We start from the raw sequence: 23,997 nt of genomic DNA on the forward strand, positions 1-23,997 counted from the left end.
CTTAAAAGTAGGGGCCCCTGGGTGGCTTAGTCAGTTGAGTGTCCGACTCTTGATTGTGGCTTAGGTTCGTGGGATTGAGCCCCGCATCCAGCTCTGTGCTTACATCACGGGATTCTCTCTTACTGCTCGGGATTCTCTCTCTGCCCCTCCTCGGCTTGTACTTGCATGCGCACACGTGCGTGCTCTCTCTCAAAAGAAATAAATAATAAAACATTAAAAAAACTAGAAGTAGAGAATAGCCCAGGGTTAAGGCTGCCTGCATGCCAACTATAAATCCATAATGTTATCACTACAGTTATGAAATATTTCATCAAAATTTGTACTATTGAGATGGCTATATACACATATCATCATGCTGCGGAGTAATGTTAGAAATCTCTATTAGAATACCATGGCTGGTTTTGGGGCACCTGGGGGGCTCAGTCGGTTGAGCGTCCGACTTCAGCTTGGGTCATGATCTCACGGTCCGTGAGTTCGAGTCCCACATTGGGCTCTGTGCTGACAGCTCAGGGCCTGGAGCCTGCTTCAGATTCTGTGTCTCCGACTCTCTCTGCCCCTCCCTGCTCATGCTCTGCCTCTCTCTGTCTCAAAAATAAATAAAAACATTAAAAAAATTAAAAAAAAAAAAAAGAATACCATGGCTGGTTTTGATCCAAAAATAAGTAAGACATGGAAAATTCATAGAAGGATGCGATAGAAACTATGAAAACTTAGAAGGAATATAGGACAAGGTTAAGTAAATGATACTATGGACCATTTTGTTCTTAGTGTCTTAAGGCTGGAGGTCTGTGTGCCTCTGCCCCCCACATCAGCTGCTGAGGTTGAAATTCTGAGAGGCAGTAGTGTGACTTCAGTCTTTCTCATTTAGACTGTGAAAGACTTCCACGTTGGACGGACCTTGGAGAGAGCATATTTAAACAAAATACTAAGCCTTTTAAACTAGATGCAAAATGGGGAGGTGCCAGGATGCCTGGCTGGCTCAGTCAGAGGAGCATGTGACTCTTGATCTCGGGGTCATGAGTTTGAGCCCCACATTGGGCATAGAACTTACATTTAAAAAAAAGAAGAAGGTAATGAAACGGGAAGGTGCCTTTGGACACACAGAGACTGTGGTCTTAACATATTCTCTACGAGGGTTGCCTGGGTGACCCAGCCAGTTAAGCGTCTGACTCTTTGTTTCAGCTCATGATTTCACAGTTACACAAGTTCGAGCCCCGCATTGGGCTCGCCCTGACAGTGCGGAGCCTGCTTCGGATTCTGTCTGGCGCTATCTCTGTCTCTCAAACTAAAAAAATATATATATATACACCACGAAAAAAGAAATCAGGGCCCTTTGGGGAAATGGCTGATTCTAAGTCTGGAGCAAAAAACGCAGAAGATTAGCCTGGGATATCTTTTCATTCCAGATAGTGAGGGAGCTCGCAAAGACTATTTTAGGACTACTTTAGCAAGGACTATCAAGGTTACGTCAAAAAGACTAAAGAGGCTCCCGCTGGCCAAACATGAAACAATTGGAGAATCAATAAGGACGATAACTGTATTGGACTAAAATATGCCTAAAGTGGGAGCACCTGGGTGGCACAGTCAGTTAAACATCTGATTCTTGGTTTTGGTTCAGGTCATGATCTCCTGGTTTGTGAGTTCGAGTCAGGCTCTGTGCTGGCCGTGTAGAGCCTGCTTGGGATTCTGTCTCACCCTCTCTCTCTGCCCCTCCCCCATTTGTGTGTGAGTATGTGTGCCCTCTCTATCTCAAAAGATAAACTTAAAAAAAAATAAAATACACTAAATATGTTTAACCTATGAGTTCATAATAATAATGAAAGATAATTGAGCATAATTGAAGGTTGTTAGAAATCAAGTCATTATTTTGAAAATTAATAAAGGAAAGAATCTAACATCCTGTCTTTCCCACGTGAACTGTAGTATACTAGGTAACAAAATGGTAGATTCGAGAAGGCTTCTCTTGATAGAAATATTCAAGATAATGAAAAAGGAGGGATGACAGGATTAAAATACATCATTTTAGGGGCACCTGTGTCTCAGTCAGTTAAGCATCCGACTCTTGATTTTGGTTCAGGTCATGATCTCAGGTTCGTGACATCAAGCCCTGAGTCAGGCTCCACGCTGAGCATGGAGCCTGCTTGTGATTCTCCCTCCCTCTGTTCCTCCCCCGCTCACTTGCGTGTATGCTCACTTGCGTGCATGTGTGCTCTCCTCTCTGTCTGTCTCAAAGATCAATAGACATTTTTTGAAAAAATGAAAATAAGGTAAAACAGGGGTGGCTGGTTCAGTCAGAGGAGTCATGTTGCTATTGAGGTCACGAGTTTTGAGCCCCACATTGGATGTAGAGATTACTAAAATAAATAAGTAAACTTAAAAAAAAATCAAGTGAAACAGTTGTCAAACATAGTTTATTTTAATGATCAGTGAGTGGATTGTGATTTATGCAGAGCATCATATTTCCATGAGTATCATCTAGTGTTGTTAACCCTTCCTCCTCAGTTACATGGCATTAAATAAAAGTAGGTTTCTGATAAAGATGGAATGGGAGAGGGATTGTAACTATCAGCTCGAGTGAGACTTTTCTTTTAATGTTTATTTATTTGGGGGAAGAGGCAGAGAGAGAAAGAATCCCAAGCAGTCTTCGGACTGTCAGCTCAGAGCCGGATGCAGGGCTTGAACTCGTGAACCGTTAGATCATGACCTGAACCAAAATCAAGAGTTGGATGCTTAACTGGCTGAGCCACCCAGGTGCCCTGGAATGAGAATTTTTAAGGCTAGATTTCAGCTCTCCCGTCTTCCTTCAGCCCCAGGAATTTTCGGGTCGCTGAGGCCGTGCGTTACCCTGTGCTGTAGTTCAGCGATTTCACGCTTGTCACACGAGGGATGTAAATCTGCTTGGTAAAGTACTCTTTCAGGCTGAGACTTGATAATGATGAAGTCTGGCCTCTTGCTGGCAAACCGTCGTTCTCGTTGGTGATCCCTTTCTTCTTTTCCCGATTTTCCCCTCGGGCCGAGAACTGCGTTCATCTGTTCTTTGGGTTTTCAGGGTGCCTTCTTCAGTTTCTCACACCGCCCTCCCCGGGCAGCTTCTGCTTGCTCCGCAGGCCCAAGCCAGGTCCGGTTTTCCTCCAGATCGTTTCCAAATAATCTCTTCTCTGATGTCTTTTGTGCTTATTTTAGCATTGGGGGAATCCAGGTCATTTTGCTATTTAACTAAGCCTTCAGTGAGTTAAAGATTATACATTTTATTTATTTATTTTGTCTTCAAGTACATTCCATCTGTTTAATTCCTCATGTCATTCTTATGAGACCAAATTTACATTGTGACATCCTTGCATAATCTCTCCTATCCACTTCCTCCTCTTTGCTGTGTCTTCTGACCATTATGTAACAGGACTACAGATTTCCTAGGCCTGATCCAGCTAATTAACATGCTACTCAGCTCATCCACTGACGGCTTTGTAGCAACTACTTTATTTTTTAAAACAATTAGTTCTTTTCTTTATAACTGAATATCCAACTTCATATTTCCAATATCTTTCATTAAGTCTCTGAGGACGTTTTATCACTCCTCTCAAAGTAGGATATTTTGGTTTAATGACTTTCTATTATATTCTTTTTTCTATTTCATTGATCCTGGTTTTTTTACATTAATTAATTGATTTTTTAATTTATATCCAAGTTAGTTAGCATATAGTGCAACAATGATTTCAGGAGTAGATTCCCTAATGCCCCTTACCCATTTAGCCCATCCCCTCTCCCACAACCCCTCAAGCACCCCCTCAGTTTGTTCTCTATATTTGAGTCTCTTATGTTTTGTCCCCCTCCCTGTTTTTATATTCTTTTTGTTTCCCTTCCCTTATGTTCATCTGTTTTGTATCTTAAAGTCCTCATATGAGCGAAGTCATATGATATTTGTCTTTCCCTGACTAATTTTGCTTACCATAATACCCTCCAGTTCCATCCATATAGTTGCAAATGGCAAGATTTCATTCTTTTTGATTGCCGAGTAATACTCCATTGTGTATGTATATATATATATACGTGTATGTATGTGTGTATATATATATATATATATATATATATATATATATATATATACACACCACATCTTTATCCATTCATCTGTCAGGGACATTTAATTTTTTGAGGAATCTCCATACAGTTTTGCAGAGTGGCTGCACCAGTTTGCATTCCCACCAGCAGTACAAAAGGGATCCTCTTTCTCCACATCCTCGCCAACGTCTATTGTTGCCTGAGTTGTTCATGTTAGCCATTCTGACAGGTGTGAGGTGGTATCTCATTGTGGTTTTGATTGTATTTCCCTGATGATGAGTCATGTGGAGCATTTTTTCATGTGTCGGTTGCCCATCTGCATGTCTTCTTTGGAGAAGTGTCTATTCATGTCTTTTGCCCATTTCTTCACTGGATTATTTGTTTTTTGGGTGTTGAGTTTGATAAGTTCTTTGAAAAATTTTTTTAACGTTTATTTTTGAGAGGGGGGAGGAGAAACAGAGAAAGAGAGGGAGAGACACAGAATTGAAGCAGGCTCCAGGCTCTGAGCTGTCTGCACAGAGCCTGACATGGGGATTAAACTCACAAACAGGGAGATCATGACCTGAGCCAAAATTGGACGCTTAACTGACTGAGCCACCCAGGCGCCCCTGGTAAGTTCTTTATAGATTTTGTATACTATCCTTTATCTGATATGTCATTTGCAAATATCTTCTCCCATTCTGTAGGTTGCCTTTTAGTTTTGCTGATTGTTTCCTTCGCTGTGCAGAAGCTTTTTATTTTGATGAGGTCCCAGTAGTTCATTTTTGCTTTTGTTTCCCTTGCCTCCGGAGACATGTTGAGTAAGAAGTTGCTGTGGCCAAGATCAAAGAGGTTTTTGCCTGCTTTCTCCTCTAGGATTTTGATGGCCTCCTGTCTTATGTTTAGGTCTTTCATCCATTTTGAGTTTATTTTGTGTATGGTGTAAGAAAGTGGTCCAGGTTCATTCTTCTGCATGTCGCTGTCCAGTTTTCCCAGCACCACTTGCTGAAGAGGCTGTCTTTATTACATTGGCTATTCTTTCCTGCTTTGTCAAAGATTAGTTGGCCATATGTTTGTGGGTCCATTTCTGGGTTCTCTGTTCTGGTCCATTGATCTGAGTGTCTGTTTTTGTGCCAGTACCATACTATCTTGATGATTACAGCTTTGTAATATAGCTTGAAGTCCGGGATTGTGATGCCTCCAGCTTTGGTTTTCCTTTTCAAGATTGCTTTGGCTATTTGGGGTCTTTTCTGGTTCCATACAAATTTTATGATTGTTTGTTCTAGCTCTGTGAAGAATGCTGGTGTTATTTGATAGGGATTGCATTGAATATGTAGATTGGGTAGTATGGACATTTTAACAGTGTTCGTTTTTCCAATCCATAAGCATGGAATATTTTTCCATTTTTTTGTGTGTCTTCAATTTCTTTCATAAGCTTTCTATAGTTTTCATTGTATGGATTTTTCACCTCTTTGGTTAGGTTTATTCCTAGGTATTTTATGGTTTTTGGTTCAATTGTCAATGGGATCAAGTCCTTGATTTCTCTTTCTGCTACTTCATTATTGGTATACAGAAATGCAACCAATTTCTGTGTGCTGATTTTATATCCTGCGACTTTGCTGAATTCATGGATCAACTCTAGAAGTTTTTTGTTGGAATCTCTTGGGTTTTCCATGTACAGTATCATGTCATCTGCGAAGAGTGAAAGTTTGACTTCTTCCTGGCCAGTTTGGATGCCTTTTATTCCTCTGTGTTGTCTGATTGCTGAGGCTCAGACTTCCAATATTGTGTTGAATAACAGTGGTGAGAGTGGGCATCCCTGTGTTGTTCCTGACCTTAGGGGGAAAGCTCTCTGTTTTTACCCGTTGAGGATGATATTAGCACTGGGTCTTTCATATATGGCTTTTATGATCTTGAGGTATGATCCTTCTCTCCCTGCTTTCTTGAGGGTTTTCATCAAGAAAGGATGCTGTATTTTGTCAAATGCTTTCTCTGCATCTATTAAGAGAATCATGTGGTTCTTATCCTTTCTTTTATTGATGTGTTGAATCACATTGATTGTTTTGCGGAAATTGAACCAGCCCTGAATCCCAGGTATAAATCCCACTTGGTTGTGGTGAATACTTTTTTTAATGTATTGTTGGAGACGGTTGGCTAATATCTTGTTGAGGATTTTTGCATCCATGTTCATCAGGGAAATTGGTCCACGGTTCTCGTTTTTATTAGGGTCTCTGTCTGGTTTTGGTATCAAGGGTAATGCTGGCTTCATAGAATGAGTTTGGAAGTTTTCCTTCCATTTCTATTTTTTGGAACAGCTTCAAGAGAATAGGTGTTAACTCTTATTTAAACATTTGGTACAATTCCCCTGGAAAGCCGTCCAGCCCTGGACTCTTGTTTTTGGGGAGGTTTTTGGTTACTAGTTCGATTTCTTTGATGGTTATGGTTCTGTTCAAATTTCCTATTTCTTCTTGTTTCAGTTTTGGTAGTTTATATGCTTCTAGGAATTTGTCCATTTCTTCCAGATTACCCATTTTATTGGCATATAATTGCTCACAATATTCTATTATTATTGTTTGTATTTCTGCAGTGTAGGTTGTGATCTCTCCTCTTTCATTCTTCATTTTATTTATTTGGGCCCTTTCCTTTTTCTTTTTGATCAAACTGGCTAGGGGTTTATCAATTTTGTTAATTCTTTCAAGGAACCAGCTCCTGGTTTCGTTGATATGTTCTATTGGTTTTTTGGTTTCAATAGTATTGATTTCTGCTGTAATCTTTATTTTTTACTGTCTTCTGCTGGTTTGGGTTTTATTTGCTGTTTTTTTTCCAGCTCTTTAAGGTGTAAGGTTAGGTTGTGTATCTGAGACCTTTCTTCCTTGTTTAGGAAGGCCTGGATTGCTATATACTTCCCTCTTCTGACCGCCTTTGCTGCGTCCCAGAGGTTTGGGTCTGTGGTGTTATCATTTTCATTGGCTTCCATGTACTTTTTAATTTCCTCTTTAACTTCTTGATTAGTCCATTCATTCTTTTGTAGGATGGTCTTTAGTCTCCAGGTATTTGTTATCTTTCCAAATTTTTTCTTGTGGTTGATTTCAAGTTTCATAACATTATGGTCTGAAAATATGCACGGTATGATCTCGATCTTTTTGTACTTGTTGAGAGCTGATTTGGGTCCCAGTATGTGATCTATTCTGGAGAATGTTCCATGTGCACTCAAGAAGAATGTGTATTCTACTGCTTTAGGATGAAATGTTCTGAATATATCTGTTAAGTCCATCCAGCCCAGTGTGTCATTCAAAGCCATTGTTTCCTTGTTAATTTTCTGTTTAGATCATCTGTCCATTGCTGTAAGTCAGGTGTTGAAATCCCCATTATGGTATTATTATCAATGAGTTTTTTTTTTATGTTTGTGATTAATTGACTTATATATTTGGAGCATAAATGTTTACAATTGTTAGGTCTCCTTGGTGGATAGACCCCTTAATTATGATATAATGCCCTCCTTCATCTCATGTTACAGTCTTTATTTTGAAGTCTAGATTGTCTGATATAAGTATCGCTACTCTGGCTTTCTTTTGGTGACCATTAGCATGATAGATGGTTCTCCATCCCCTTACTTTCAATCTGAAGGTGTCTTTAAGTCTAAAATGGGTCTCTTGTAAACAGCATATAGATGGATCTTGTTTTCTTATCCATTCTATTACATTGTGTCTTTTGATTGGAGCATTTAGACCATTGATGTTTAGAGTACTGAAAGATATGAATGTATTGCCATGATGTTGCCTGTAGAGTTGGAGTTTCTGGTGGTGTTCTCTGGTCCTTTCAAGTCTTTGTTGCTTTTGGTCTTTGGGGTTTTTGTTGTTGTTTTGTTTGTTTGTTTGTTTGTTTTGTCTTTTCTCCCCTCAGAAAGTCCCCCCTTAAAATTTCTTGCAGGGCTGGTTTAGTGGTCATGAACTCCTTTCATTTTTGTTTGGGTAGCTTTTTTATCTCTCCTTCTATTTTGAATGACAGCCTTGCTGGATAAAGAATTCTTGGCTGCATATTTTTGTGATTCAGCACATTGAATATATCCTGCCCCTCCTTTCTGGCCTGCCAAGTTTCTGTGGATAGGTCTGCTGCGAACCTGGTCTGTCTTACCTTGTAGGTTAAGGACTTTTTTTCCCTTGCTGCTTTCATGATTCTTTCCTTGCCTGAGTGTCTGTGAATTTGACTATATGATATGCCTGTTGATGGTCAGTTTTTGTCGAATCTAATGGGAGTTCTCTGTGCTTCCTGGATTTTGATGTCTGTATCTTTCCTCAGGTTAGGAAAGTTTTCCGCTGTGATTTGCTCGCATAAATTTTCTACCCCTTTTTCTCTCTCTTCATCATCTGAGACCCCTACGATTCTGATGTTATTCCTTTTTAATGAGTCACTGAGTTCTCTAAAGATTATATATTTAAAATTTCACCATTCGTAAAAAATGTCAAAACAATTTATTGACCCAAAAAACCCTAATTAATCTGGGAACAGTTGAGACAGTGCTCCACCCCCACCCCCAAGGAATACTGTGATTAATGTGATGTACATAACTCTGCTGATAGTTCTTTTCCTCACTGTTTAGGATCATGGCTGCTATTCCCCAGAATAATCTACAGGAGCAACTGGAACGCCACTCAGCCAGAAAACTTAATAACGGATTAAGTCTTGCAAAACCGAAATCTTCGTAAGTATTTTGGCTGTCATACAGACACTGACCCACAGTATCATACAGATGAGATCTCTTCCCTTTCGACCCTTTCACTGCACATCAGGAAATGAAGCTGAGAGGGCCAGTGACTCTCCTACTTTGCAGATTAATGGTAGAACATGTTTTAGCAGCACCAGGTGCTAAATTGTTCAGTGACTTTGCATTGTTCCTGGTGCATAATGCTTGCTCAGTGAATATTTGTGGGATGAATGAATAGTGAATCCTATAAATTTGGGCAAACAGGTATTTTTAATATTTTAATATAATTTTATATCCATTCCAAGAACAGTTTATATGGAAATGACAGCTCTCCAGTTCTGTTCTCTCCTCTAAGCTAGACTCCAAACTGCTTGTGGTGATACTTAATTTCTCTTCTTAACTGTGCCTGTACCAAGACTAGACACTGTTCTGGGCGCTGGCTTTAAAGTTACCATTGACCTTCATGTCACTAAACCTCACAGACACCCAGGATACCTGTCTCTTTTACTTGTTTTTCAGATTTCAGTGGAGCCTCTTTGGGTTTTGCCTCTTTTCCCCATAAAACTTGTATCAGAATGGCAACAAGTTGCCACATATGAGTTTCTTCTCTGTTTCTTTGATGCTGTCCCCTCCCACTGGAGGTGCTGCTGGCTGAGGATGGCCAGCCTGAGAAATAAAGTAGTGGGAATGGCCCCGACACTCTCAAAACTGAATAATTAGCTTCTGCATTAGAAAGATAAGAGCATACTGCGGCGCCTGGGTGTCTCAGTCGGTTAAGCGTCTGACTCTTGATTTCAGCTCAGGTCATGAAGTCACAATTCAGGAGTTCAAGCCTGGCATTAGGCTCTGCACTGACAGTGTGGAACCTGCTTGCGATTCTGGCTCTCTCTCCCTGTCTCTGCCCCTTCCGTGCTCGCTCGCTCACTCTCTCTCTCAAAATAAATAATATAAACTTTAAAAAAAAAAGAAAGATCAGCTCATACAAAATAAAATTTAAGTTACCTTACACATTTAAAAACCAGAGAGGGAACAGGTTCTTTGATCACTTGTGATATAGTTAAGGTGAGTTGCTGTATAAATCAGGAACAGATTTTAGAGTTTTGTATAGTTGGTGTCTTTGTTAAAACTCAGTCTAATTCGGTTTTCCAATTATTTTTCAGAGGTTTCACTTTTAAAAAGAAAATATCTTCAGCCAACGATGTATCTGTCACTAGTGTATCAGTAGCAAAAGCACCTGTGTTAAGTGATAAAAGCGTTAATGTTACTGAGACCTTTTCCTTTAGTGAACCTTCACCTCATATCACAAGTCAGCAGACAAGGGTCAATGACTTTAAAAATGCTCCAGCAGGACAGCAAACCAGGAGAGCTGTTTCAAAACCATCATTGCCAGATTTGCTGCAGGTTCCACGGGGAGTTTTTTGTAATACCCGGAACACATCGGTTGTAAAGAAATCCAGTAACGCTACTTTCAAGAAATTAGAATTTAGTTCTTCATCAGATTCTTTTGTTACTGTCGACGATTGGGATGATATGGATGACTTTGATATTTCTGGAAATTCAGAAGCATTTGTTACACCATGCAAAAGTCACGTTGTAAGAGTAAGCACTGCTCAGAAATCGAAAAAGAGCAAGAGAAACTTTTTTCAAGCACAGCGATCTCAAGCAAATACAATAAAAGCTGATGTGACTCCGTCCTCCTCTGCAAGCGAGCAAGCATGTGTGACTAAGGAACAGAACGACTACGCGGAATGGTTAAGTAACGACGTGATTTGCATTGACGATGACCCTATTCCCGAAGAGCTTCTAGGTGGAGATGCTCAGGATGGTCACCCTGGAAAAACTCACTTGGGAAAAGAAAGAGGTAAAAATTACATTTTATCTCATTTTAGTATGTTGATTGTATTAATTTATTCAAAGCCATGCGTTGGGAACTACAGCAAGGAGATACAGTTGTTTTCCTTAGGCCCTTTGGAGGAACTTACTGAACAATGTGTTGGCCACGTCTTGAGGCAGGACCTACAGAAAAGATTTTATTCTGATAATATTATTATATAAACACGAAAAATAGCTCTATAATTTTACTTGTGAAGAAAATAAAGTCCATAGAGGTTAAATGGTTTCTTAATGGTCTCCTGGCTAGTTGGTAGAATTGGGATGTGGAACTAAGCCTTTCTGTTATAATTCCTTTATGGCTTGCTCCCATCTAAAATTAATGTAGAATATGATCTAATTATGCTATTAAAGTTTTACACATTCAAATCATTTTCTGTGTAGCTGTCATAATTATTAGGTGTCCAGAACCTACCAGCTAAGATTAGCCATATGTGGAAGTACCCGACATACGAAATAGGTATAAATACGAGACCAACACTTTTAGATACCTGAATCCCATCAAGGTTACTAGCGGCCGAGAGGGGACGGAGAAATGATCGACAGCAAGCAAAACTAAAGTCTAATCAAATGCGTTGCTGTTCATGGAGAGAAAATTGGGTAAAAGGTGAATTAGAAAGCAACCATGTGGCATCGTTATCCCACACAGTCAAGAGAGAGAGGGAGAAACACTGAATCTGGCAGGACGCAAGTGACTAGGATGCCTTGGCAGTACGGTCAACCGCGTTTGTGCACTTATCATACTGACTTGTTCTACTTCCCTCTTAAATAAGAGCGAAAGAGCAAAATGGAAGTGCCGACGCTCAGTTGGGATCCGTAATTTACCTGGAGACAGACGCGGAAATACTTAAGCAGATCTTTAGCCTCATTCCCACATTCGTTGGACTTAACCCGGTTGACTCAGTAATTCTTCAGGAAGAACCCCCCGCGCCCAGGTGTGAAAGGAGGGTGCCCTCGTCTGGTGTGACTCGCCCGGAGCGCTCACTCGAGTGACGTCCCCGGAGTGATGAAAGTAACCCGTGTCCCCGGTTTTACTTTAGAGAGTAGCAAAGAGAAGATCTCGGAAGAAATGGAATTACATCCAGTTGAGAAGTCTCCGTGTGTTGAGCTCAACAAAGAGGATTACGATGCAGATTTCGTTCCACCTTCTCCAGAAGAAGTCACCTCTGCCTCTTCTTCCGCTTTAAAATGTCTCAGGTAAAACAGCTAGTTCATAAACATCGTTTATTTCTGGGACGTCTGAAACAATTCTCTTTAGCTTGGTAGCATCTGTATAGATTTATATCCTGCTTCTGCACAGTTTATATCTCAATGAAAGCGTCAGAAAATCCCTCTTTATACATTTTATTTAATTGATGGCATTCTAAAGCTGTAAACTTCCATTACTCTTCATTACATGGGACCTCCGAACAGTTTTATTGAGTTGATTTTTACAGGTGGAATATATTCCTAAAAATACTATATTTCCAAACTCTTAGACCTGAAATGACATAAAATGAACTCATTTGGAAAGTGACTTAGTAAATAATATGCCCTTTTTTTCTTTTTCTTTTCCTTTTTTTTTTTTTTTGGTCTTGCAGTATAGAATTGGCCATTGTATTTGTCATTCTCTGAATTCTAGTAAATCGGTGACATGGTTGTGGTTAATTGGTAGTATGGGAAAAAGATGGTACATATAGCCCATCAATAGCTTAAAAAACTAATAGTCCACATTACCTCTGTCTCCCACCCAATCCGGACCACAGTCCAGTTGAGTGATAGAGGATTTACTGTGCTGTTAATCAATATTTTAATGAGAGCAGGTCCATCTAGGATCCCACCTTCATCAACAAGGGGGTGTTTGCCTGCATAACCTCTTTCTCTGGGCTTGTGTTTTCACAGGTGGGTTGGGATGTTTGAAGAGATGGGAAAGGTCACAGTGTCATTACTGTTTGATGACGAAACTAAAAAACTGTAAGAGCTGCCCTGTCCCCTTCGCCCTTCCCATAGAAATTCAGACAGAGCTATAGGAAGTGGAGGAACTGAGCGAAAGTTCATATGGAGCGTAGATTCTAAACCAGATTCTCCTAGAACAGTGAAGCAGCCAAGGCCCGGGGAGGAGCAGGCGTTGCCTGGGATGGTACATTTAATGGCAGATGGACAGAGATCCAGTGTAAGGCTGTTCCCTGGGCCAGACCGCTTCCCGTTGAACGCCTGCCTTTCTTTCCTCTGTTCATTAAAAAAGTGTGTGTGGCCCAGATGACACTGCAGCCTGTTTAACGGGACACTTGCAGTGCTGCGGTTCCCTCAGACCAGACATTCTCTTTACCCGTGTTGAGTTCTGATCCTTCTCTGCATGTGTGTGTGATTTTTGCATTGCTGTAATCAACATGTAACTATAATGTTTTATTCTGCTGCTTTGCTCTTAACGTTATTTTAAAAACATTTTCCATGTTTCTACGTAGTCTTTATCTTTATTCTTTTTAATGGCCACATGATCTTTTGAGTTGTCATACCATGGTTATAGGTTGTTCGCAGTTAGAAAATGTTTATTTCCAAGGTAATTCCCAGCGTAGATTCTCTCTCTGTATTTTCCATTGCAACCTCAAACATATATTTGTATATATTTTAAAACCAAAACAGAATGTTCACAGACAGTACTCTCACCGTGGGCAGTACACACATAAATTTTCTTTTGTATTTTATCTTGTTTTAAAACACTGCTTGTGACTTCTGAATTAACTTCCAAGGTGGAACGGTCGGATAGTGAATAACCAAACGAGAAACATGTTTTGTATCTCCTGTGTGCCTAAACCTCCTTAGCTGGCCCCCCGACTTCTGCCTTCAGGTCCCACGTCACCTCTTGAGCTCTGTCTCCAGTTATGCCCGTACAACAGCTCTAAGTTCCAAAGAGCTAAATGAGACGAACTGAAAATCCGGAAAACATTGCTAAAAATAGAATGTCTTTCCTCTGATTATATTATCTTTTTTTTTGACATTTATTGGTTGATTGATTGATTGATTGATTGAGAGACATAGACAGAGCACAAGTTGGGGAGGGGCAGAGAGAGAAGGAGACACAGAATCCGAAGCAGGCTCCAGGCTCTGAGCTGTCAGCACAGAGCCCGACACGGGGCTCGAACTCACGAACCGTGAGATCATGACCTGAGCCGAAGTCAGACGCTCAACCGACTGAGCCACCCAGGCGCCCCCTATATTATCATTTTTTAAGACTATGTAAAGCATAGTTATTCCTCATTGTTTGATTTATTTAGAAGATTGCATTCTAAAATCCTGCTTTAGGTACGTATAGTGATTCCTGAATATCAAGTAAAGAGAATTGTCTTTATTGTCTCCCCTCATGGTCCGTCACCTTTCCCTTACCCACCATTCAAGGTTTCCTCAAGTCTCCCTCCTTGGCAAAGCCTTCTCACGTTCCAGAAGGCACTGTATTTCCATGGTACCCTCTCTAACACCATTTAGTGTGCATTTATTTTGTTTCAGGTATTTCTTGTATCTAGTCAGACTGACCACGTTTGTATGTGTTGATAATTTTCGTATAATCTACATGAGTTAATCTTACGTACAGATAAATGTATTAGCCATGCTGGCCTAGCAAGAGAATCTGGAAGAATGCTTTGGAACCTCAGAAGAGAGGAATGTTAATAACTACGTGCTAGAGGAAGCAGAAGAGTAAGACTTGGACCGGGCCTAGAAGAAAAAGTGTGATTTGGGTCGGAAGAGATTAGATGGTGGGTTTCCCAAATTGAGAGGAGAGCGAGGCAGAATCCTTCAGGCAGACCACACCGGGCTTCTGTGAGGAGTGGGAGCGATGCCATGTGATGCCACCTGGGGTTACTGAAAGGACACCTTTGGAGGTAGAGGTGAAAGGTCTCTTGGGGCCAGAAGATGGGAGACTTTGAAAGCCAGCCAAAGAAGTTCTAGAATGGAAGAGACAAAAAACATGTTTCTCTGTTCTGTTCCATATTGTCCGGCCAGTGGTGGAAAAACATCACAGAAAGAATTATGCATTTGGTCTAAGTCTGTATTATGGTTGGTTTTATATTTTTTAATTTGCAGTATATTGAAGGACCTTGACGCCTCTGACACAAAGGATGGTCCTAGCACATCAGAGGACTTGGCAAAACCCAAGGAGACGACAATGTGGCAGCCTGATCAAGAAACCAGCACAGACTATGAGGGTACAAAAATTATTTTAGACATAGCGCGTATTTTAACTGCTTACGTTTGAAAACAAAGCATGATTATATTTTTAACCTGTGGCTGTCTAGCATGAGGTACATGAGATGGCTCTCACACAGAGCCAGGCCCCCTCACAGAACCGGGCCCCCCCCCAGAACAGGCCCCCCCCCCCCCCAGAACAGGCCCCTCACACAGAACCGGGCCCCCCCCCCCACAGAACAGACCCCCCCCACAGAACCGGACCCCCACACAGAATGGGCCCCCCACACAGAACTGGGCCCCCCCCCCCCAGAACAGGCCCCCCACACAGAACGGGCCCCTCACACGGAACCAGGGCCACACACAGAACCAGCCAGTCCTCCACACAGAACCAGGCCCCTCACATAGAATCGGGCCCCCCCAAAGAACCAGGCCCCTCACAGATCCAGCCAGTCCTCCTCACAGAACTGGACATCCACACAGAACCGGGCCCCCCCCACAGAACAGGCCCCCCACACAGAACCGGGCCCCCACACAGAACGGGCCCCCCACACAGAACTGGGCCCCCCCCACAGAACCACGCCCCTCACAGATCCAGCCAGTCCTCCTCACAGAACTGGACATCCACACAGAACACCAGGCTGTCACCCAGAACTGGGCCCCCTACAGGACCGGGCCCCCCACATAGAACCGCCCGCCCCCGGGTGCTGTGTAGCCAGCATCGACTTCGACGACTCAGAAACTTGTGTTCTCACAAGATAATTCATACTGTGTTTTGAAAACACTATTGGTTAGAAAATCATTTCTCATACTGAGCCAGAATTTGTCTTCCTGTAACTTTAATCCTCGTGAAATAAGTCTAAAGTTCTTAGAAGCCTCTCTCCCTACCCCACCCCCTGCTTTTTTTAGGGCTAAATATTGTCAGGTCTTTTAACTCTTTTTCCTAGACCTTACATCCTCCTGATTCTCCCTTGTATGTACTCTGGGGTTTGCAGCTTGATGTCCATGCAAAGTTTAATACTTCTGTTTATTTGATGTTTCTAATTCATTTTTAAATTTTCTATTAACCAATACAAATAATCTAGATGCACTACAAGATTTTGAAAAGCAGCAGCCTCCTTTCCTGCTCCTGATTTCTGTTTCCCAGGGGCTCTGTCAGTCTGGAGATCTGTGTCCTTCTGTCCTGGAGTTTTTTGGAATTTTTCTTTTTCTTTTCCTATTTGTTTTCTCTTTTCTCTTTCACTCTTCCTGGAACTTCTGTAATTTGGATTTTAGGCCTCCATGAGGTATTCCTATTTTCCACTTCTTGCTTCTCTGCTTTCTGGGAGGTTTACTCAATTTTATCTTTAACTCGTCTATGGGATTTTTCCATTTAATCAAGCCGTCTTCCAAGAGCACTTGTTTTATTCTCTGAATATTCTGTAACATGTTGTTCTGGTCTTTTTTTTTTTTTTTTTTTTTTTTGAGAGAGAGAGCGAGCGCATGCACATGATTGGGGAAGGGACAGAAAGAGAGGGAGACAGAGAATCCCAGGCAGGCTCCATGCTGTCAGCACAGAGACAGACGCGGGGCTCGATCCCACAAACCATAAGTTCGTGACCTGAGCCAAAATCAAGAGTCGGATGCTCAACTGACTGAGCCACCCAGGTGCCCCTGTTCTGGTCTTTTCTAATGGGTCCTGTACTTGTGGTGTGTGTGTTTGCACAGCCACGTGTGTAGTGTGTGTGCACACATGAGCATAGTGGTGTGTGTGCAGGCATGTGTGTGTCACACGCACGTGTGTGGTGGTGTGTGTGTGCGTGTCTATTGTGTGTATACGTGCATGTGTGTAGCGTGCACATGTACATGTATGTGTGTGGTGGTGTGCGTTATTTCTGTTTCCTCCAAATTTCTTTTTCTTTATTTTGGTCTCTGAACTTATTGTTAGGGAAGTCCCTGAAATACCTGATGTCCTACTAGGACGCTCTTCTGGGTGTTTGACAATATCAACTAGTTTAATCCTCACAGTGGCCTTGAAGGCAGTTTCTGTTATCCCCATTTTACAAATAAGGACACGAGGCCCAGGAGAATTAAATAGAACTACACGTGGTCGTGGAATGAAACAACAGCAGAGCAAGGATCGAAATCCAGCAGTCCTGAGGCTCTTGAGTTGACACTGGTAGCCGCCACACTGTGCTGTTCTGTGGCATTGTTTCACTGATAAAATGGTTGACTAGGACGGGGACAAGGACAGAGCCATATGAAATGTCGTTAGCGGTCTCTCAGGTGACATCAGTCCATTCATCCCTTCTTGCTCAACTTGTTTCACATCTGCCTCCAGACTGTGTTTCTCTCCCTTGTCCACGGTGCGGGGGGGGGGGGGGGGGGGGGGGGGGGGGGCTGCTGCAGAAGACTCGGTCATGTGGCTCCGCGAGTCCAGGGTCTAAGGCAGCAAGAGAAAGAGCCTGGGACGTCAGCTCTAGAGTGACGCGGTCCTCGGGTACAAAACCCTGTCTTTTCCTACTCCTGGCTGTGTGATTATGGCAAATTAGTTAAGCTTCTCTGAACCTCAGTTTCTTCTATAACATGAGACCGGTATCTTGCTAGGTATTTGTCAGGATTCAAGGTTAAGTGCCAGAGTACTGTAGGCCTTCAGTAAGTGGTAGCTGTTATCATCTGCCAGTCTAGTAATCCCTTCAAAGAAGGAAATACATTAAGATTACTGGTTTATTTACATGAACTCTTGCTAACTCTATAATTGTTTCCTCTCCTCTTGAAGCTCACAAAGCAGCCATTTGATAACATGTTCTAGAATTTTGCCTTGAATTAACATCCACATCACCAGCCTGTAGCTTTTGGCAATCTGTTTAGAATTCTTTTTTTAATCAGAACAATGTTTGCTTGTCTTCACTCTTCCATCAACTAACTGTCCTATTCACTGGATTCCTCACATATCAGCGGGATCTTCTTTGCGGGTTTGCTTTGTATTCTGAGGTGTAACCTGTCTAGACAAGAAGACTCGAGCTCCTTTTCACTGGCTGTATCTGCCTCTGAGCCTATCTTGGCTTTCATTTCCTTCAGACCAGTGTTTATTCTCCTCTTTCCAATCTGATACCCGGTTCGCCATGCAGAGAAAACACCAAACACGCAAAATGGGGACTCAGCAATTCCACTTGACCGTCTCCTACCTCACGTCCTTATTCGTGCCAGTCTCTAGTAAAAGTCCACTTTTCCCAAGTCAGTGTCGCAAAAATGCTTGTCCCCTGAGCCTCTGCCTGTCTGCTCTTCCCCTCCCTCCTGCCCCTCAGAGCCCGTGACTGGCTGTCCTCCGTCAGTGATTTGCCGGCAGTCGCGTTCTCTTCTCTGCACATTCTCTTCCTCTTACTTGTCACATTGTCTCCTGAGAATAGCTTCCTCTGCAGCCCACCTAAACCGTTGATTTCCTGTTTATTTCTCCAGCTAACCTGAGGCCTTAGGGGTGGAGAAGGCATCTTCCTTGCTTCCCATTTCTACCCCGACCCAGTCGTTTCTTCCTTCATCTAAAGCCTCACCTCCTTTGACATCCTTTTTCTTAGTTATGTAACGTAAATTTTGAAAATGGGAAAATTGATCAGGAATCTCTCTCTCACACCTGCTTGCCTCTCTTCTACCCCATGTCTCCATCTCAGTCCCCCACTCCTCTCCATCTCTGTTTTCTGCTGCCCTCGTGTTGGTCTTCCTCTCAGGCTGTGTTTCCCTGTGTGGTGGCGGAGGACGCGGCCACCAGCAGCCTGTGCAGCTTCTTGAAAAGAGAAGTCTCCTTTTCCAGTCCCAGAATTCCCGGACCTGTTTCTCTCTTGAGCTGCCTTACACCAGATGCCCACCGAGGGAGAGGGGCGGGGGTCTCCCCAAAGAAAGTCTAAGTCTGTTACCACTGAAAGGAAGTGTGGATGCCAGGCGGATCAGAACAGCAGGCGGGGCTCTTGCCTGTCCAGCCCTGTATGATATACCTTCTATGGGCCTGGTAAGATTTAACCCTGAGGTTAGTTAAAAACTTTCCTAAATCGATCAACTTCTGTAGCTTACAGTGACGCAGCTTACCCTAAGCGAAATAGTAAGAACTAACCTGAAATGAAACGATGGTCACACAGTTACGGGCTCTCATGATACAGAATGGAGATGACGTGATTTCAGATTATTTCACAGGCAGATAATAGGGCAATACGTGGTAGTTTACAATCTTGTTTTTAAACTACTTCAAATTGTACATGCATGACTTATAAAATTTTAAGTCTTTTTCAAGGAAAAATATTGACAAAATAAAATTTTATAGCTAGACAGACCAGTTTACGACAGCAGCTTATTTGCGTGATGGACCACATCTGTAAATTAGTTGATAGTATTCCTGACGATGAACTGACAGCTCTGGATTGTGGACAGGAACTGCGTCAGCATCGGGACATAAGGTATCTTACGTTTTCTTCTGGGATATATATCTGATTGCCTCCCACCAACGTAAGTCAGAAACACACGGGGCAGAATTTCCAGGCATTCTGGCTGGGAAATTGAATAGGATACTTGTCACTCTGTTTTGTGCTTTAAACTTACTTATTTATAAATTTATTTGTTGTTTTCAAACTGCCCCTTTGGAGATTGAGAAAAAGAGACTCTGGTTTTGCCACAATTTGGGATGGAAACTAACGATTTGCCACAATTTGGGATGGATATACTTGTGCGGCCTACCGTGGTAGACTATTCCCATCGAATGTGGTGTTGTGTTTTCTCTTCAGAAGGAAGCTCCTGGCCGACGCCGACTCAAACACAAGCGGTGCCCGTGTTCTTGGTTCAGTGTGGAGGTGCTGGCCCGAGGCACTTGGTGGCCCCCCGGAGGACATGGCGTCTCTTTCCTCTTCGGAGGCATTTTCAAACAGTGATTCCTGTCCTACAGGAAGTTGTGTTTTTGTTAAGGAGTTACATTTTCCACACCTTCCCTCAAATTCCAACGCTGCTAGGGAATGTGTCCTGGCCACTACCCCAGGAAAGACAGGATTCTCGGCCCCCACGAAGAATCCCTTTGAAAGACCGTCATTCAGTCCCCATTTACAGAAGTCCTTTGTAAGTAGCAACTGGGCTGAAACACCAAGGATAGAAAAAAGAAATGAAAGCTCTTATTTCCCAGGAAATGTTCTCACAAGCACGGCTGTGAAAGATCAGAATAAACACACTGCTTCACTAAATGACTTAGAAAGAGAAATCCAGGCTTCCTGTGATGTTGATAATTTTGACATAGATGACTTTGATGATGATGATGACTGGGAAAATATAATGCATAATTTAGCAGCCAGCAAATCTTCCACAGCTGCCTATCAACCTATTAAGGAAGGTCGGCCTGTTAAACCAGTATCAGAAAGAATTTCTTCAGCCAAGACAAACTGTCTTCCATTGGCATCTGCTGCTCAAATTAAAAACTCAGAGTCAATTCAGAATTACACTGGTAAGTTTAAAATAAATTGATGCTTATATTTTATATGAAAACATAACTGTCCAAAATCGGAATTGTGTAAGAAAATGATAGCACATCGTCCTTGCCTGAAAAGTACATTGTCTCTATGCACATTTCTGCTGATAATATGAATTACAAATCACTGTTTCAGAAGCAGGTTGCTCCTTTGTCTCTGCGGCAGCTGTAGTCTTAATACAACACGTAATTATAACCTATTGTAGTAAAGCTCTAAAGTCATTACAAATGTGCTTTGCCTTTAAATTAACATCTTTTGGTCCCTAAAACAATAAAGCTCATAAGGGCCAAGTTTTTAATGATTTAAGGGATGAGTAAAAAGCAAAGCTAAATTTATATGTTAAAAATGTAATTGTGTATTTTTAGAACTCTGATGATGAGAACTGATCAATTTATAAAGTAGAGAAACATGTCTTCTGTCTTAAAATATTAGAATGCAGGGCAATCTAAGAAAGACACGAAGTGAGAAATTCCTTAAGTCAAATTCTTTCTTTGGGCCTAAAATCCTTTTAATTCATTCAACAAATATGTATTGAGAGCCATTCCGTGCCATGTTCGGTGTCAGGTTCTGGTAAGAGGTGAAGAACAGGTCATTCCTGTCCTCTTGGAGCTCCCAGTTTAGCAGGAGAAGTTTTGGGAGGAGTGCAGTTAGCCACTGTAAAGGCTGCAGAGAGAAGCCAAAATTAATTTTAAAACCTTACGTCAACCGTATAAAGTTGCCACGAAGTGTGTTTTAACCGGAACAAGTTTATATGTGTAAGGTTTGATAAAGTACAGCCTTCCCTGTTTTTGCCATCGCTGACTTAACACCATGGAGGTCATTCTCATAGTTATGCCGTTGACCTTTAAAATAACCATTAATGGATTTATTTTTATATCATGTTAGAATGTGTCATACTTGATGCTCGCAATTATCATTGAGACAGTCGAGTGTTGGGATTAGAGAGGCTGCCCCAGCTGGCGTGAACACCTCTTGTCCTCTGTGCCAAGCAGGGGGGCGGATGTGAGACACACGGTAGCAGAAGAACCAGGAGAGGCTGAGATGACTCCGAGGTTTCAGACCCGGCAACTGGGGAATCTGTGACACCATTAGCAGAGCAGGGGAGTCAGGAGGCAGAGCAGATTGGGAGGAAAGCCGAGGGGGGCTATTTTAAGACTTGTTGAGCTTCAAGTGTTGGTAAGTCGTTCGGGTAGAAATGTCTTGCAGACTTTTGGAGATGCGCGCAGGGCTGGAGCTTAGGAGGGCGTCAGCGGGGCCTTACGGAAGAGATCTGGGCATTCTGTGCACACAGGTGATGTTGAAGATCAGAGGGCTTGGAAAATTCTAGGAAAGGATGGCTGAAGAGCCCAGTCCCAAGGGTCTGCAAAGACTCCCACACTTAAGGGGCAGGTGGAGGAAGTGGAGCCAGGGAAGAGAATTAAAATAGAAAACCCATGGTTGTCTTGAAGGTCAAAAGAGCAGCAAGCAGGGAATAAATGCAATGGTTAGTGGTAGGTGCTACCGAAAAACCAAGAAAAAGGCTGAATTTGACCCTCAGGACGTCTCTGGTGGCTTTAACATTTGGTGGGGATGAAACCCTGACAAATGGTTAAAGAACGACGTGCTGCAGGGAAGTGTATGCCTTGGATTACACGGCAAAGGGTAAATGCTAAAACTGACTTGTTAACAATAATGCACTGATTTTTCTTAACATCGATTATTTTCTCAGACAAGTCGGCGCAAAATTTAGCATCCAGAAATCTGAAGCATGAGCGTTTCCAAAGTCTTAGTTTTCCTCATACAAAAGAAATGATGAAGATTTTTCATAAAAAATTTGGCCTGCATAATTTTAGAACTAATCAGCTAGAGGCGATCAATGCTGCGCTGCTGGGTGAAGACTGTTTTATCTTAATGCCCACTGGTAGGTATTTTTAGATGTAAATTGGCAGGAGTCCATTGGCAGATGTTAAATGAAAACCCTTTAATAGAAGTAAAATGAACACCCACACGATATTTCTGTCATTAAGGGACCTCTGTACCTCCCATGCCGTCGTGATAAAGAGTATTACTTCCGTCCTCTGTTGACGCGATAACATTTAGACCTTTCAAGATGTTCACGTCAAGGCTGCTTGTGTTGAATTGATCTAGAATTTTTCTTGGGGAATTTCTCTCTCTCGCCCTCTTGCCCTCTCGGGCCCCCCCCCCCCCCCCCTCTCTCTGGTCTAAATTAGTCGGGAACATGAATTAAAAAAATTACCACCAGAGACCTCGACCATCTCTGGCACTTTATCCAGTACAGTCTGGTGTTGAAGGGTGGTCGAGACCGTCAGCTGTGGAGTGATGGCCTGGCCTTAACGCTCAGCTCTGCCACTTATTCGCCATGTGACCTTGGGCGAGGCACTTCACCCCCAGCCCCAGTTTCCTCGAGTGTGTGGCAGGGGTGATAGTAAACTACCTACTTCACAGAATGTCCTGGGGATTAAATGAAAAGCATTTAGCGTGGTTCTTCCTTGGCCTCAGTGTTGAAGAGATCTAGGACTTTCCGTCGTGTCCAAGTAAGAATATTAAAGATGCAGTCTGGGCAAGAAGCACAGGAATCGGAGTTGCGAGACTTCCCTCTGCCTTTTACTCAGCTCGTCTGTGACTTTTAGTAGTTAGTTACAGCCATCGTTATAAAAATTATGTTGACCGAGCTTTGGAGTTTTTTTCAAACTGATTTTAAAATTTAGACGACACTGATTTAATAATCAGCATTTCTTATCTCATTAACTTGTTCACTCTGTCTCATGCTTTGACTTGTTTGGTATTTCAGAACTGAAGCTGGAAAGGACCCTGACAGTGATCCAGTCCCATGGTTTCAGGGCTTTTCATGATCCTCTTTAGGGTTTGGGGGGCCTTTTTAAGGGTCTTCCCATCCCAATTTCAACCTCTTGATTTATGCAGATAAAGATTCCAGATAAGGTTTCTCTTAGACAAAACAGACAAAAACAAAAGCCAAAAAACCGCCAATGTAGTACATTTCGCAGGTGATGACGTTGAGGCGCAGAGAGGTTGGATATACGTCTAAGTCAGACAGCCTGTAAAGTGGCAGAATAGAAACGAGAACTCAGCTTCCGGATCTTTCCTTGACATTTACACATATACACCAGAATGAAATGTACTTATTACTCCACGTGCAAAAGAGGGGAATGTGGTGGATAGTTCTAAACAACCAAACAAACAAAAACAGTCGAAGGCCTAGAAACTGCCTGGCATGGGCTTCTACCATTAGCGAATGGGAGAGGTTGAAAATCAGAGACTAATCATTTTAGTTATCCTTAAATGTGTACTGATTGTCTCACCATTTTGAATTGGAGCTACACGGAGAGATGGGGACGCATCTCAGAATTTCTTTCTCTTCATCTTCTGCTAGCACACACAAGCGTAGTTCTACCCTTCTTTGATCTCAAAGGAAGATTGGGAATATTTCCTTACCGATAAAAGAGTACAGCGAATAAAAGCTCAGATTTTAAGCATTGAAAGGTTCTTAGTAGTGATTTAAAAAACTGAGATCCTGAAAGCGCTTTCTGGATCATCAGAGAAATATTAAACCATGCTCACCATGGTCTTTAGTGTTGTATCTTATCACATTTTAACTCCTTAAAAATTGAATGTTATCTAAAGTAATTATTTTCACCCTAATACTGTGATAGAGTACCCCTTGTACTGCATTTGGATTTCTCAAGTAGACTTTTAAAGCAATTGTCT

At 42.1% G+C, this 23,997-nt stretch overlaps 1 protein-coding gene across 5 annotated transcripts in view; it reads left to right on the forward strand.

Annotated features, from left to right (window-relative positions):
* The window catches only part of BLM (BLM RecQ like helicase), an 87,759-nt gene that overhangs the window by 19,739 nt on the left and 44,023 nt on the right, over positions 1-23,997 (forward strand). For 4 of the 5 annotated variants that reach the window (XM_027068139.2, XM_027068137.2, XM_053223517.1 and 1 more), the window contains exons 2-8: positions 8,639-8,740; positions 9,904-10,604; positions 11,674-11,830; positions 14,693-14,814; positions 19,086-19,218; positions 19,543-20,246; positions 21,980-22,171. In XM_027068139.2, coding sequence (XP_026923940.1) covers positions 8,643-8,740; positions 9,904-10,604; positions 11,674-11,830; positions 14,693-14,814; positions 19,086-19,218; positions 19,543-20,246; positions 21,980-22,171 — 2,107 coding nt within the window. In that variant the 5' untranslated portion in view covers positions 8,639-8,642. Of the gene's footprint in view, positions 1-8,638; positions 8,741-9,903; positions 10,605-11,673; positions 11,831-14,692; positions 14,815-17,172; positions 18,777-19,085; positions 19,219-19,542; positions 20,247-21,979; positions 22,172-23,997 lie in introns of those variants that run through there. The other variant, XM_053223518.1, reaches the window with a different exon arrangement.

Source organism: Acinonyx jubatus, chromosome B3 (assembly GCF_027475565.1).
Source record: "Acinonyx jubatus isolate Ajub_Pintada_27869175 chromosome B3, VMU_Ajub_asm_v1.0, whole genome shotgun sequence".
Classification (NCBI taxonomy): Eukaryota; Metazoa; Chordata; class Mammalia; order Carnivora; family Felidae; genus Acinonyx; species Acinonyx jubatus.